This window comes from Nicotiana attenuata, unplaced genomic scaffold (assembly GCF_001879085.1).
Source record: "Nicotiana attenuata strain UT unplaced genomic scaffold, NIATTr2, whole genome shotgun sequence".
Lineage (NCBI taxonomy): Eukaryota > Viridiplantae > Streptophyta > Magnoliopsida > Solanales > Solanaceae > Nicotiana > Nicotiana attenuata.
This window is the reverse complement of record NW_017670782.1, coordinates 89,740-103,185: the sequence shown is the minus strand read 5'-3', so window position 1 is coordinate 103,185 and position 13,446 is coordinate 89,740. Positions and strand designations below refer to the sequence as shown.

Genomic DNA, 13,446 nt, shown 5'->3' with positions numbered 1-13,446 from the left:
TGTATTCGTTTGTAGTGAGTAGGGCCTCTTTCTCGTTGATCAGTTCGCCTCCGCTCTATTGAAAAGTAGGAATTCCTACGGCGGTTTTGTCAACGAACGCGTCTCGGGCCGGATTGACTAACCTAACCCACCCTTAAGGAGGCTTTTCCATAGTTGGGTGTCCGCTTTAGTGTGATTTACGAAGGCTAGGCTAGGTTTGGTAATATCCAAAACAAATGAAAAGAGGTCGGGGTCGATAGGTGGCAGTTGGCAAGGAACTTGATCCCCCCCAAAAAAAGGGGGAAGCCGCGGTCGAACTCTTATTCTGGAAATAAGTCGGGGCCCTTTTACCAAGTCTACCAGATAGAAGATGATAGAGGGCCAACTCTCGTTGCCTTGCACAAGACGGTGCCCTTTCACTTCGAGTTCCTTCCTTCGTAGTCAAATCTGATGATACGCTTTGGCGATGTTACCTACCAAATAAAAGGCCTGCTAGGTGATCGAAATCGCTCAGGTCAGTGAGGACTCACTCACTCACCTACTCCTTATCTATTTAAGACTTTCTTCTATCTACTTAATTTAAAAGGCGACCCGCCGCGCCGGGCTATAAGATAAGATACAGTTCTTGTACTACTTGATTGACTGGTAAGAAAGAGCTTCCGTAAGAACTGGAAGACTCTTGTATGTACGGTAACCCTCTCTTCCGCTACTGGTGGACTGTTGCACAGAAAGGGCGACAGAAGCAACCTTTCTTAGCGCGCTTTTCAAGCGCTTAGCTTCTGCTAGTGGCGGGGCGGCAAGGCCATGTTGTTCAGTTGGAAGCCTAAGCCAAGAAGGTACGAACGAAGTGACGGGCCCCTTTAGAAGATAGGGGGCGGCTTTCTTGTGGTAGTAATTGCGAACATCTCTCCTCTTCTCTTAGCGTGCACAGTTTGCTTACATGCCGCCTTAGGCACATCTCTCTTTCTTAGTTTCACGCTGGACTAATGATAATGAATGAAAGTCAGTCTTTTAATAAACGTATATAAGCAGTTGTTTAGTGTATAAGCAATTCTTTAGTGGTTGCACCGAAAGTACGGTGGAGGTTGGTTGAAGATGATGTTACGCGGCGTTCAGAACCAGTCTTGAAGTGAATGAATTAGAAAGAAGTAAGGAAATGAGACGACTCTTTCTTGAACTATATCATAAACAGATCTTCCCCTCCACACCAATCACGAGTTTTTCTCTATTCCTCTCGTATATCGTCGTAACGCCCTTAATGCTAGGTTTTGAAAAAGACTTTTCATGTCATTCCCATTTAGGTCCGATTCGGATCCCTCCGTTGTTTCCTTTTCCTTCCGCACCTTTTCCTCGAAATGAGAAAGAAGATGGTACACTTGAATTGTATTATTTAAGTGCTTATTGCTTGCCAAAAATCCTACTTCTACAATTGGTAGGTCACCGGGTTATTCAAATAAGTCGTGTTTTCCGTGGTTTTCCCATGTTACAACTTCCGTACCAATTCGGTCGATCCGGAATGGATCGGTTAAACATTCCATTAGGGAGCCTGGTCTTGACTCTTCTGTGTGGTATTCATTCTCGTTCGGCTCTTGGAATCACATCCAGCAGTGGTTGGAACAGCTTGCAAAATCCAACCACTTCACCTACTTCATTGCCCCCAACCGTTTCTCGTACCTCTATTGAAACAGAATGGTTTCATGTTCTTTCATCGATTGGTTATTCCTCTCCGTTCGTATCTCTTTTTCCAATTTCGGTCTCGATTAGTTCACAAGATTGAATGGCCAATTCTCCTCCGAACCCTCGATTCGATTATTTTCCAAGAATGTTGAGCCGGGTATGTAAGCCATGTATCTGGGAGGAACTTAAATAAAAGAAGGGCTTTCGGTTTTTTGCACCCCGTTTTGGTCTTGCAGCTATTTTTAAAATATATATATAAGAATCCCTTTTTTAGAAGAAAGATTATATATAGGTCCAATCTCTAGTGGTGGTGGAACCAACCAAGATGTATGTCGTCCGACCCGACCTCAACTCTTTCTTCCCGACCTATTTGACTCTCTGACCGTAGTTATTTAGGTGGTATTCCGAGATCAAATTCCTCCCAGGAACACACGTAACAAAGATATGAACGGGGTAAATAGAAATGGAAAAGAGATGTTTCTATTTCATCCAAATTAGAAGCTTTTTCTACATCCATATGATCTACTAAAGTAGATCGGTATTGACCATATAATAAAAGCAGATCTTGGTCCATGGAGTCCCAAGAAGGTAAGAACTCCAACCTGTCCGATTCTTCTTCGGCCAAATACGATATACAAGTGGGACCTGCACTATGAGCAAGCTGTGCGAAAAACCGCTTCTTTTTTCCGGTTCCGAAACAACTTGGGCGAAATAGGGTTCTACCGGGAAACCATGGATTTTTGAGTTTTCGCCATTGGTTACTGGTTGAGCCACTGGAATGGAATGAGATAAGAATCCCTGGAGATCTTTCCTCTCCACTTACTCGTAACAGGCTTTTCTTCTGTAGAACACTTCTTCCGAATGGCATAATTGTCCGACACTACGTTCCTCGATCTTCAAAGAAAACTGACTCCTCCTACTCCTCCTTCTCCTTTAGGATAGGATCCTCCTTGGTCCTTCTTTCACTAATGGTCTCACCATTTTCTAGTAGTAGTAGTTCGCGCGAGGGACTCTCCTTTCTATCGCTTGCCCTTGCCTTTCACTCTCATTTGGTCTCTTTCTTCTATAAAATAAAGCGAAGCAAAGCGCATGGCAAAGAAGCAGCCAGCTGACTGCCCCCTTCCACTCGGCCTTTCTTCACTGTGTGAATAAGGTCTTAGTCTGTATGGGCATTCTGGGCAGGTCGCAATAAGTCGCTAGTCGAAGGTTTAGACCAATCGCAATTCATCACCATCTTGCCCGCTTCCAATTGATGACTGGCTATTATATAAGTGTTGACCTAAGCCCCTGCGCAGGGGCTCGGCTCTCGAACCGTACGTGAGCTGTCTCGTATGGCTCTTCCTAAGAACTTGAAGCCCACTCTCTCTAAATAGAAAAAAATGCATTTACAAGACAAAAAAGACTTTTTCAAAAAGCCTTCGCCCTCCTATTCAACGGGGCTATTAGAGAAGCAGCTTCGTTCCTTGACTTCTTTTCTCAGTCAAGCTTCCTTGTTCCTTAGTGTAGTCTCGGTCCATAGTTGTTGACTCCGTTCCTTATAGCCTAGTCTATATCCACAGCTGACGTGACTCCGTACCGACGCCTTTCCCTTTGTATAGTATACGGCTAAGTGACTTCGTAACCTCAACGTACTTTTTTTCTTACTGTAGCATAGGCCTTCGTCGGGCTTTCGTCCCTTCGCCTATAGACGGCGGCTTGGCTTCGCTATCGCTCATGACTTGGTATAGAGCCGTGTAGTCATCGGTTTTACCACCAGAATGCCTATGAGATAGTGGTCGGCCTTTCGAATGCCTTCTTGCTGACTTTTCTGAGAAGCCCTTTACGACTATACTATAAAGGACAGGGGGTGTTCACCTTTGAAAACTTAGCTACTTAAGTCCTTCTCAGAAAGTCAAAGTAAAGGCGAACGGCATTCTGTTCTACAGCTACAACACTGAATATTTCTTATTAATATTAAACATCTTAATAGTAGAACTACTTTCGTACTACTAAACAAGGAAACCTTCGGTTCCCTTTGTTTGAATAAACGCCGCTTATTTTAGTTTACATTCAAACCAAAGTAAACCAAGCCTAAGCGGTCACGACATCTTGTTGATATTGATTGAGGAGTTTGATGGAGTTTAGCTGACTGAATCCATAAACCTAGAAAGTCGCTGTCACTGGTACTTTTTTATTTAAATTTGACTCTATAGGTAGGTATCGGCGGGGCTTGCGTAATGTAGTTGTAGTTAAGGCTGAAGTAGCGCTTTTTATTTTAGAAGATCTACTGAAGTACCAAAGGCGAACGGGGCTCCCAGGCCGGGACGTCTGGCAGAATGCTTGGCCTCCTGCGCTGGAAGCGAGACCCGAAGGGTGAGCTTATGGCGGTTAGCTTCTAGCACTAAATAATAGGCATTAGGCATTCTGAGCTGAAAGGAGGCAAGCAAATGAAGGGAGGCATTACGGGCCGACTACAAGAAAAGCAAAGCTTCGTAGACTCGGTCAAGTCGCTTATAGAATGCCGACGACTATTTTCCACTTAATTAATAAGTGAAGGGGAGAGGGAAGCGAGGCTTAGCGAGCTTTATAAGGCCGACCACTACATAAGCCGCTGGCGGAGAAAGCTCGAAGAGCTTCCCTTCATTCATTACTAAGCCAAGGTCCCAGGTCTCCGAGTCAGCCCGCGCTTTTTCGAAGAATCCTGCACCCATGGGCATACGGCCTGGCAGGCCTTCCCTTTCCGCCGGAGCTTCATGGGCGTTGCCCCGTTCCCCAATCAGATGTTTGGATGTGAGCTATACTCCGCGAGGNTACCCCTTTTTTTTAGAAGAAAAGATTATATATAGGTCCAATCTCTAGTGGTGGTGGAACCAACCAAGATGTATGTCGTCCGACCCGACCTCAACTCTTTCTTCCCGACCTATTTGACTCTCTGACCGTAGTTATTTAGGTGGTATTCCGAGATCAAATTCCTCCCAGGAACACACGTAACAAAGATATGAACGGGGTAAATAGAAATGGAAAAGAGATGTTTCTATTTCATCCAAATTAGAAGCTTTTTCTACATCCATATGATCTACTAAAGTAGATCGGTATTGACCATATAATAAAAGCAGATCTTGGTCCATGGAGTCCCAAGAAGGTAAGAACTCCAACCTGTCCGATGCTTCTTCGGCCAAATACGATATACAAGTGGGACCTGCACTATGAGCAAGCTGTGCGAAAAACCGCTTCTTTTTTTCGGTTCCGAAACAACTTGGGCGAAATAGGGTTCTACCGGTAAACCATGGATTTTTGAGTTTCGCCATTGGTTACTGGTTGAGCCACTGGAATGGAATGAGATAAGAATCCCTGGAGATCTTTCCTCTCCACTTACTCGTAACAGGCTTTTCTTTTGTAGAAGACTTCTTCCGAATGGCATAATTGTCCGACACTACGTTCCTCGATCTTCAAAGAAAACTGACTCCTCCTACTCCTCCTTCTCCTTTAGGATAGGATCCTCCTTGGTCCTTCTTTCACTAATGGTCTCACCATTTTTCTTGGGAGACTAATCTAATTTTTCTGTAGCAAAACCCTCTGAGAAATTAAAAATAAAAAGCATTTTATCTTCTTTCCCAGATCCCACGGTGTGGGATAATACTAGCTATTAGGGGTGTTCATGGTTCGGTTTTTCCCTTAAAAGAAACCAAACCAAGTAAGTCGGTTTTTCAAATATTAGAACCAAACCAAACCAATTAAGTGAGTTTTCTCGATTCGGTTTATGTCGGGTTTTGTCGATATTTCATTTTTTTTTTGTTTATTTGTCGGTTTTTCCTTAAATATAAGACATACTCTACCAAACACATATTCCGCCGATCACATTTTCAACGTAACACTATCAAATCAATTGCCCTTTGAGAAATCTATTATTTACCAAGATATATTGATGATAATTGAATCAAATAGTGATGAATAATTTAAGGACTCAATTAAAAATATATTATTTTTAACACGAAATGGATTCTTACACTTGTAGACATGTAAAAATTATTAAATTTAGTCCATACAAAATTTGGAGTAAATTCTAAATTGCTTTGGGTCGAATAATTAATTTGGACTTCACAAATTAATAAGTCCATTTTTAATTTCAAGCCCAATGTCCATTTCATCTTAAGGCCCTGGCTCATGCCATGTGTCAAGTGACATGGCATGTCCAGTCAACTTAAAGCCAACAAGATGACGCCACGTGTTAAATGATGTGGCAATCCCAGTCGAAAATAGTGACCAATCAAGAGTTGCCAAGTGTCTAAAATGACATGTCTTGGCCAATCACAAGCAAGCTTATTACGTAGCTTATGTGATAAGATTGATGACTCACATGAACCAATCAGAATCAAGCAAGAGAGTTCACATGTAGGTGGACTGTCCATCCTCTACCATTATAAATAGAGGGGTTACATAACTCTCTGCAGGACATTCAGAGTTGGAGAAGAACACTCCGCAATTGGTGAAGGCATCCACAAACAGAGAGATCAATCATCAAGTGCTTAGTTCTTCGACAAAGGAGTGATCAACGGAGTTCTTCCCGGAGATCAACTCATAACAACAAAGTGCTGCTCGACGTTCTTGGCGATTAAATACATCACAAGGAGGTCCGCATCATCCTACATTCGAGAAAGACACTTCTCAATCCCTCGAATCTCGGAGAATTTTAGAGAGGAGAATCAAGGGATACATAAAATTGTACTCACAATTATTTATCAATAAAATCACTTTTTCTTCTTATTATTTTTGTTGCAGTTTATTTTTCGTATTACAAAAATTTGTTGCGAACAAATTGGCACGTCCGGTGGGACCAATTCTGCTCTTCATCTCTCCTTCTTGCAAGTTGAAAACTACAAACTTTAGATCTACTGCTACAATGGCCTTCCGCAAGTGTGACGTTTCATGCAAAGATGCTACTGCTGCTGCGTCTGCTGAGCTAAGTCATGTTGGCCCAATCAGTCGAAGCAAGTTCAAAGCTAGTGGCTTGGATGGAACCGAATACTTCGCCTCCTTGAAGGTGGCAAAGAAGAGCAGATCTAACATGACGTCTGCAAACGCAATCTTTGGGGGCAACACCCCATTCTTGTTGTTTGACGAATTTTCTCGAACAGCCTCCAACCTTGGGGAATTTGGGGATTTGGCGGATTCTCCAGTTTCAACGAAAGTCAACGCCTTAATGGCTGACGCTACTAACGTGGATGAGAAGTTTGCAATGATGGAACAGACTATTGAAGTCTTGAAGAAATCTGTTGAAGACAAAGACCTTCAAATCGCTCAACTGATGAACAAATTGGAGGCCTATGCACCTAGAGAGTCAAGCCACGTCCCTCTTCGTTCACCTGCCTTCACCTCGCCAAAAACGGCTATTGAGGAATCACTTGCCAAGTTCAACATTCAAAAGGAAAAGCAATCCACTTCAGTTGCAGCGTTATCTGTCCAACAATTGCAAGACATGATAACAAACACCATCAGAGCTCAATATGGCGGACCATCGCAAAGTTCGTTGTACTACTCTAACCCTTATACTAAGAGGATTGACTGTCTAAGCATGCCAACCAATTATCAACCACCAAAGCTGCATCAATTTGATGGCAAAGGGAACCCAAGGCAACATATTGCCCACTTTGTCGAGACTTGTAGCAATGCTGGAACGCATGGTGACCTTTTGGTAAAACAATTTGTTCGTTCTCTGAAAGGGAACGCACTTGACTGGTATATTGACTTGGAGCCCAAGTCCATTGATAGCTGGGAGCAACTTGAGAAAGAGTTCCTCAATCGATTTTACAGTATTCGGAGAACTATAAGCATGATAGAGTTGACAGGCACTAAGCAAAGGAAGGGCGAGCCCGTGGTGGATTACATTAATCGTTGGAGGGCGTTAAGTTTAGACTGCAAAGATCGCCTTTCAGAAATATCTGTTGTGGAGATGTGCATTCAAGGAATGTACTGGGGCCTTTTGTACATCTTACAAGGGATCAAACCGCGAACTTTTGAAGAACTTGCAACACGAGCGCACGACATGGAGTTAAGCATCGCAAGTCATGGAAAGGCATCTCCATTTGCTGATCAAAAGGAGTTCAAGAAAAATGTTGCAACAAAGAACCAAACCAAAGAATCAATGGCGGTGAAAGCAACTTCTATGAAGGTCACTACTAAGCAAAAAGTGAAGGAGGATAAGACCCCGAGTCAATATCCCAAAGAGCAGAAGCGTCGTCCCACCTTGAGGGAATTAGAGGCAAATGTTTATCCATTTCCAGATTCAGACGTACCCACAATCCTTGATGAACTGCTGGACAAGAAAGTCATCAATCTCCCTGAATCAAAAAGGCCAGAGGAAATTAGCAAAGTTGGCGATCCGAAATACTGCAAGTTTCATCGCGTCATCAGCCACCCTACAGAGAAATGCTTCGTCTTGAAGGAGAAAATCATGGCTCTTGTAAGTGAAGGAAAAATCATCATAGACATGGATGAAACAACAGAAGCAAATCATGAAGTATCGCGCTCAAGGAAAAGAAGTGTTCAAAGTTGCATAACGTATCAAGCACTGCCTTCTTACAATTTGGAAGTTTCAATCCCGTTGAAGTTGATCTTCCAAGGAAAACTCTTGAAGGTTCACTAGAGCTAGACAATCACTCCAAAGACAAAGACGATGAGGGTTGGATTCTAGTCACTCACAAGAAGCGAAAACGTCAGGCAGTTTTGAGGCTACGAATTCCTAATTCAAGAGCGATGATGAGCAATGCGGATAGGCTACAATCGCCAAGAAATATCAAATCTTCTATTAGCAAGAAGATTAACAGTGCCTTATCGCCGAAGTTCCGAAAGCCCATCACATTGCATGAATTCTTTCCTGGAAAATTCGTTCATGGAGGTCACGTTGGTGCAACTTATGTGGTTTCTAGTACTCACGAAACAACGGAAAGCAATGATGAGCCTGCTCCAATGAAAACACAAGAACATCATGATAACCGAAAAGTTGTCACATGTTGTGCAACAATTTCATTCACAGATGATGACTTGCTGCTGGGGCTTAAGACACATAACAGACCTTTGTTTGTTGTAGGGTCCGTTCGGGAACAACATCTAAATCGCATACTTGTTGATGATGGTTCGGCTGTCAACATCATGCCAAAGATGGTGCTAAAAAAGCTAGGGATCTCTATCGATGAGCTATCCAAAAGTAACCTAACAATCCAAGGTTTCAACCAAGGAGGATAACGAGTCATAGGTATGATCCGCGTAGGATTATTCATTGGTGAGATGAATTCAAACACCCTGATTCACGTCATAGATGCTAAAACATCATACAACTTGTTGCTTGGACGTCCTTGAATTCATGAGAATGGGGTGGTATCATCTACTTTGCATCAGTGTCTGAAGTACAGAAGAGATGGTGAGATAGTCAAAGTTGATGCAGACATCAAGCCTTTCACCGAGATGGAGTCATACTTTGCAGACGCAAAATTCTACCTAGATTCTTGTGAACCGAAAGTGGAGAAACCATCATCAGATGACGAAGCTGATGTCAAGTCAGAAGAGGAAAATGTGGCTCAATGGACTACCACCAAGCTGCCTAAGAAGGGAATGGAAGAAGTCTGCATTAAGTTATCATCATCTGAAGGTGGCATACAGACAAAGACTGAGGAGCATCTGGTTTTTCGCTATGTTCCACGTGAGCGTCGAAAGAAAGGGCAACCTTTGCTACAGGAATGTACTCCAAAGAAGCAAATGAGTCGCAAAGATATCCAACATTTGAAGGAGCATATGACTGTCCCAGTTGCACAAATCCCATCCGTGACTTGTGAGTCTACTAAAGGCAATCTCCAAGCTGATAAAATAAAAGGGCACTATGATCCTAAAGCCTTCATACTGCTTGAAAAGTCTGGTTATGACTTCTCCAATCCATCACAACTAGGAGAACTCAAAGACAAAGTCACTGGTGAAAAGATACATGGGCTCAATGAGTCCGAAATGAAGTTGAGAAAGCAAGGGCACTACGTCGCCACTCCAAAGTTTGGGTTGGGGTTTGGGTTGGCAGAGCCTTTTCGAATTTCATCAAAGAGAAGCAAAGAGATAGCTTCATCACAATACACCTCGGTAGAGGAGATGAAGGAAGTTAAGGGCAAGAAAATAAAACAACGGGCTTCAGTATTTGAACGCATTGGAGGCTCAACCCCTTTGGTCTCGGTGTTTGAAAGGCTAAGTCACAAAGGTGAACGTGTATCTTCCAAACATCTAAAAGAAGTTTCCACTACCTCAAAGACCTCTGTCTTTTGTCGCCTAGGGACCACAAGGAAGTCGCCATCTAGAAAGATATTGTCAAAACATAAGGAGCAAGTCCATGAGGAGCGGGATCATTTTGAAGTTGTTACTGACAAAGAAATCTGTAGTGCTTTCCCATCCGTATGAAGAGGAAGTCTATTTTGTCAATATCCACAGATGGTCCGCTAAAGGTGCAAAGGAGAATCATTGTTTACACTTGCCAGCCTCGTAAAGAAGCAAAGAAAGAGAAAGAAGCCATGCCGACCATCCAAGGAAGTCAAAGAGAAAAGTCAGACTTTGTGGAAACATCTTATCAGAGTTGTGGAAACATCCAAGAAGGGCTCACATCCGAAGAGAATGCTCAACTGCGCTTAGCAGAGTTAGAGGCCTTGGACGAGAAAAGATTAGAAGCGCAACAAAAATTGGAGTGCTATCAAGCTCGACTAGCTAGAGCCTTCAATAAGAAAGTGCGGCCACGATCATTCCAAGTGGGAGACTTAGTCCTAGCTGTTCGACGACCCATAATCCTCAACAAACGCATAAGCGACAATTTTACCTCAAAATGGGATGGGCCATATGTTGTGAAGGAAGCCTATTCAAGCGGCGCATACAAAAATGTCGATAAGGATGGTCTCAGAGTTGGTCCGATCAACAGAAAATTTCTGAAGCAGTACTTCCCATGAAAGTCACCTATGCTCCTCGATGTACGAGCCTAAACTGCAAGTCATGACGCTCCTCGACCTACGAGCCTAAACTGCAAATCATGACGCTCCTTGATGCATGAGCCTAAACTGCACGTTGCTACACTCTTGGCCCGCATGAGTCTAAACTGTGTACGACCAACAAAAAAAGAAGAAGAAGAAGTCCGCTAGGTTGAAAACCTCGCGAGAGGCGGCCTAGACAAAAATTAGGACATAAAAAAAACAAAAAAAACTCATCCCTCTGAACTACGTTATGACTTGATCCTCTTCACCGAGGTACGTAGGCAGCTTAGAGTTTCATTCTAAGTTCAGTCGCATGAGTTTTAAAAAAATAAAAGTTTGGCATCATCGGGTCACTACATTAATTCTTCCAAGTGTAGAGGCACATATCTATGAGGAAAAGGAGACGATTTGCGTTGAAGTATAAAAGCTGTTTTATTGCTTCAATAGTACAAAAGTTGATACATCCAAAAATGTAGAGACAACATGAACTAGACATTTTTCTATACAAAAGCTTAAATCATGAAGATGATCGTAATCTAGGCTTTGTTGCTGACGCGTCTAAATGCTTTTCCAAGTCTATATGACGTCTCCACATTTGATGCCAATCACCATGGGAGCCGCCATTGATGAGCTTCAAGGCTATCAACAAATAGTGCAATAGTTGGTGAAGGGGTGGCTCCACATCTTGCATGACACCTCGGTCTGATATCAGGACTCTTTGAGCTTCTTTGCGAGTCTGCAAAATATAAATAAATGAAGAGATAAGATTTGTGAAGCATGATAGCTAAAATTACTACACGCAAGAATGTAGAGTCAATTTCAAGAAGAAGAAAAAACATTCGTAGGACAAGTCAGAGAGCATAAAGCTGGAAAGCAAGCTCAACGGGCGACGGGATCAACTTTGGAAAATTACTGCGGTCCATCTGGAAGACGTTCTACCCCAATCATTTTATATGTTGTATATTTGGATGTCCAATTTCGAACAACACAAACTGTTTGCGATTTGGAGGCTCCTAGCTCAAGATACAATTGTTTTTTGCCGGGACTACACGAATCTGAAAGTTTACTGCAGCTAGGTCGTAATTTGAGAATTTTCTGTTTCCAGCCCAAAAGGGGTTCTGCCACAAAATTCATATGTATTGCAGATCTATGAGTGTACTTTCTAACGGTGCAAACGGATCGCAATTTGGAGTCTCCTAGCTCGAGATATGAATTTTTCCACTGGAGCGCGCAAAGCTGAAAAGCAGCAAGGCTGACGTCTCGATCAATTTCAAGAAATTGCTGCGTCCAATCTGGAAGGAATACTTCTATGATATTTTGAGGATTTGCTTATATTTTGGTCTTCTTTTCAGTGGCACAAACGGCTCGTGATTTCGACGTTCATATCCCAAGGTATGAGTTTCTTTATCTAGAGTGCGCAAACCTGGAAATCAAGTACGGCAGATGTCTGTAGCACTTTCAAAATATCATGGCAGACGTTCTGAAAGGATTTTTGCTGTGGTATTTACAGATATTGTAAGTCTCGGAGTTTTCTTTCCAATAGAACAGATGGCTCGCGATTCCGACACCTGTAGCTCAAGATGTGAATTTTTTCCACAAGAGCGCATAAGGCTGAACAGCAAGTTCGACAGACAGATGGGTTAATTTCGGGAAATTGCTGCGGCTAATCTGCTAGGAATCCTTCCATGATATTTTGAGAATTTCCTTATCTCTGAGTCTTCTTCCCAGTGGCGCAGACGGCTAGCGATTTGGAAGTTCTTAGCTTGAGATATGTGCGTTCTAATGACAACATACAGTGCTGTAAAGTCGAAATGTCAGACATGTATATCAGCTTCAAAAGTCGACTCCGGCTAATCCTCAAGGAATTTATCCGTGAATTTTTTATTTTATGGGATACAGCCTTTCAAATCTTGATTCTTCAAAAGCAAGCGGCTCGAGATTTCATCGCACCTACGTCAAAGAATGAATAGTTTTGCGGAGATGTGCCAAGTACTTGCTCGTCGAAGATGGAAAGGACTGCTCCAAGTAGTGTCAATTTCGCCAAGCCGCAAGAATGAGATGCGCCACACGCTCACTTGCAAAGAAGAATACAGTCGCTCCAACTCCAAGCCTGTTCCGCGCCAATCTGCAAGAATCATGAGTTGCGCCACATGCGCACTTGCATAGAAGAATACAGTTGCTCCAACTCCAAAGCCTCTTCCGCGCCAATCCGCGAGGAATGGAGGTGCCACGTGCTCGCTCTTCAAGGATAGAATACGGTCGCCGCAAGCCTCTTTCTCACCAAGCCTCAAGGAAGGAACACTTCATCTAGCCTTCTATGACAAATTGCAAGAAGAGAGTACTTCTTTTACTTCTTCACGAAAACTGGGACTTGGAATGCCATATGTACATCTCCGGCCAACTATAAGAAGAGGATGCTCATTCGCTAAGTTGCAAGAAGTCGTCTACGCCAAAGCTCAATAGACACGAAGTCTTGACACACCTCGCCTGTAAAAAAAAAAAAAGAAGATATTGTTGAACATGTTTTACTTCGGTGAGAGCGCACAAAGCTGAAGGAGCTCGCATGTCGAAACTCGTCGCCTAACTTCTAGAATATATCTGGGAAGATATAGGGTCAATCTGATTGTGATCTTTATATAGTTTGTAGCTCTGGAAGTCTAGTTTCCGACGCCACAAGCCGCTCGTGATTGCGACATTGCTACGCCAAGATATGGATCTTTCGGTGAAGGCGCACAAAGCTGTAAATCTGAGCACGACAACATGTGAAACGAAATTTCAAAATAACACCTGAGAAGCTACATAAGGAATTTCGCCCCAAATT

At 42.9% G+C, this 13,446-nt stretch overlaps 1 protein-coding gene and 1 pseudogene across 1 annotated transcript; both read right to left on the bottom strand.

Annotated features, from left to right (window-relative positions):
• Nucleotides 1–1,802: 1,802 nt before the first annotated feature.
• Nucleotides 1,803–2,634, bottom strand: LOC109243277 (uncharacterized mitochondrial protein ymf1-like). Its single transcript, XM_019410184.1, has one exon. The coding sequence runs from the start codon at nt 2,522–2,524 to the stop codon at nt 2,045–2,047; it is 480 nt and encodes a 159-aa protein (XP_019265729.1). The 5' UTR covers nt 2,525–2,634; the 3' UTR covers nt 1,803–2,044.
• Nucleotides 2,635–4,489: 1,855 nt separating this feature from the next.
• Nucleotides 4,490–5,203, bottom strand: LOC109243276 (annotated as a pseudogene).
• Between the last annotated feature and the right edge of the window lie 8,243 nt (nt 5,204–13,446).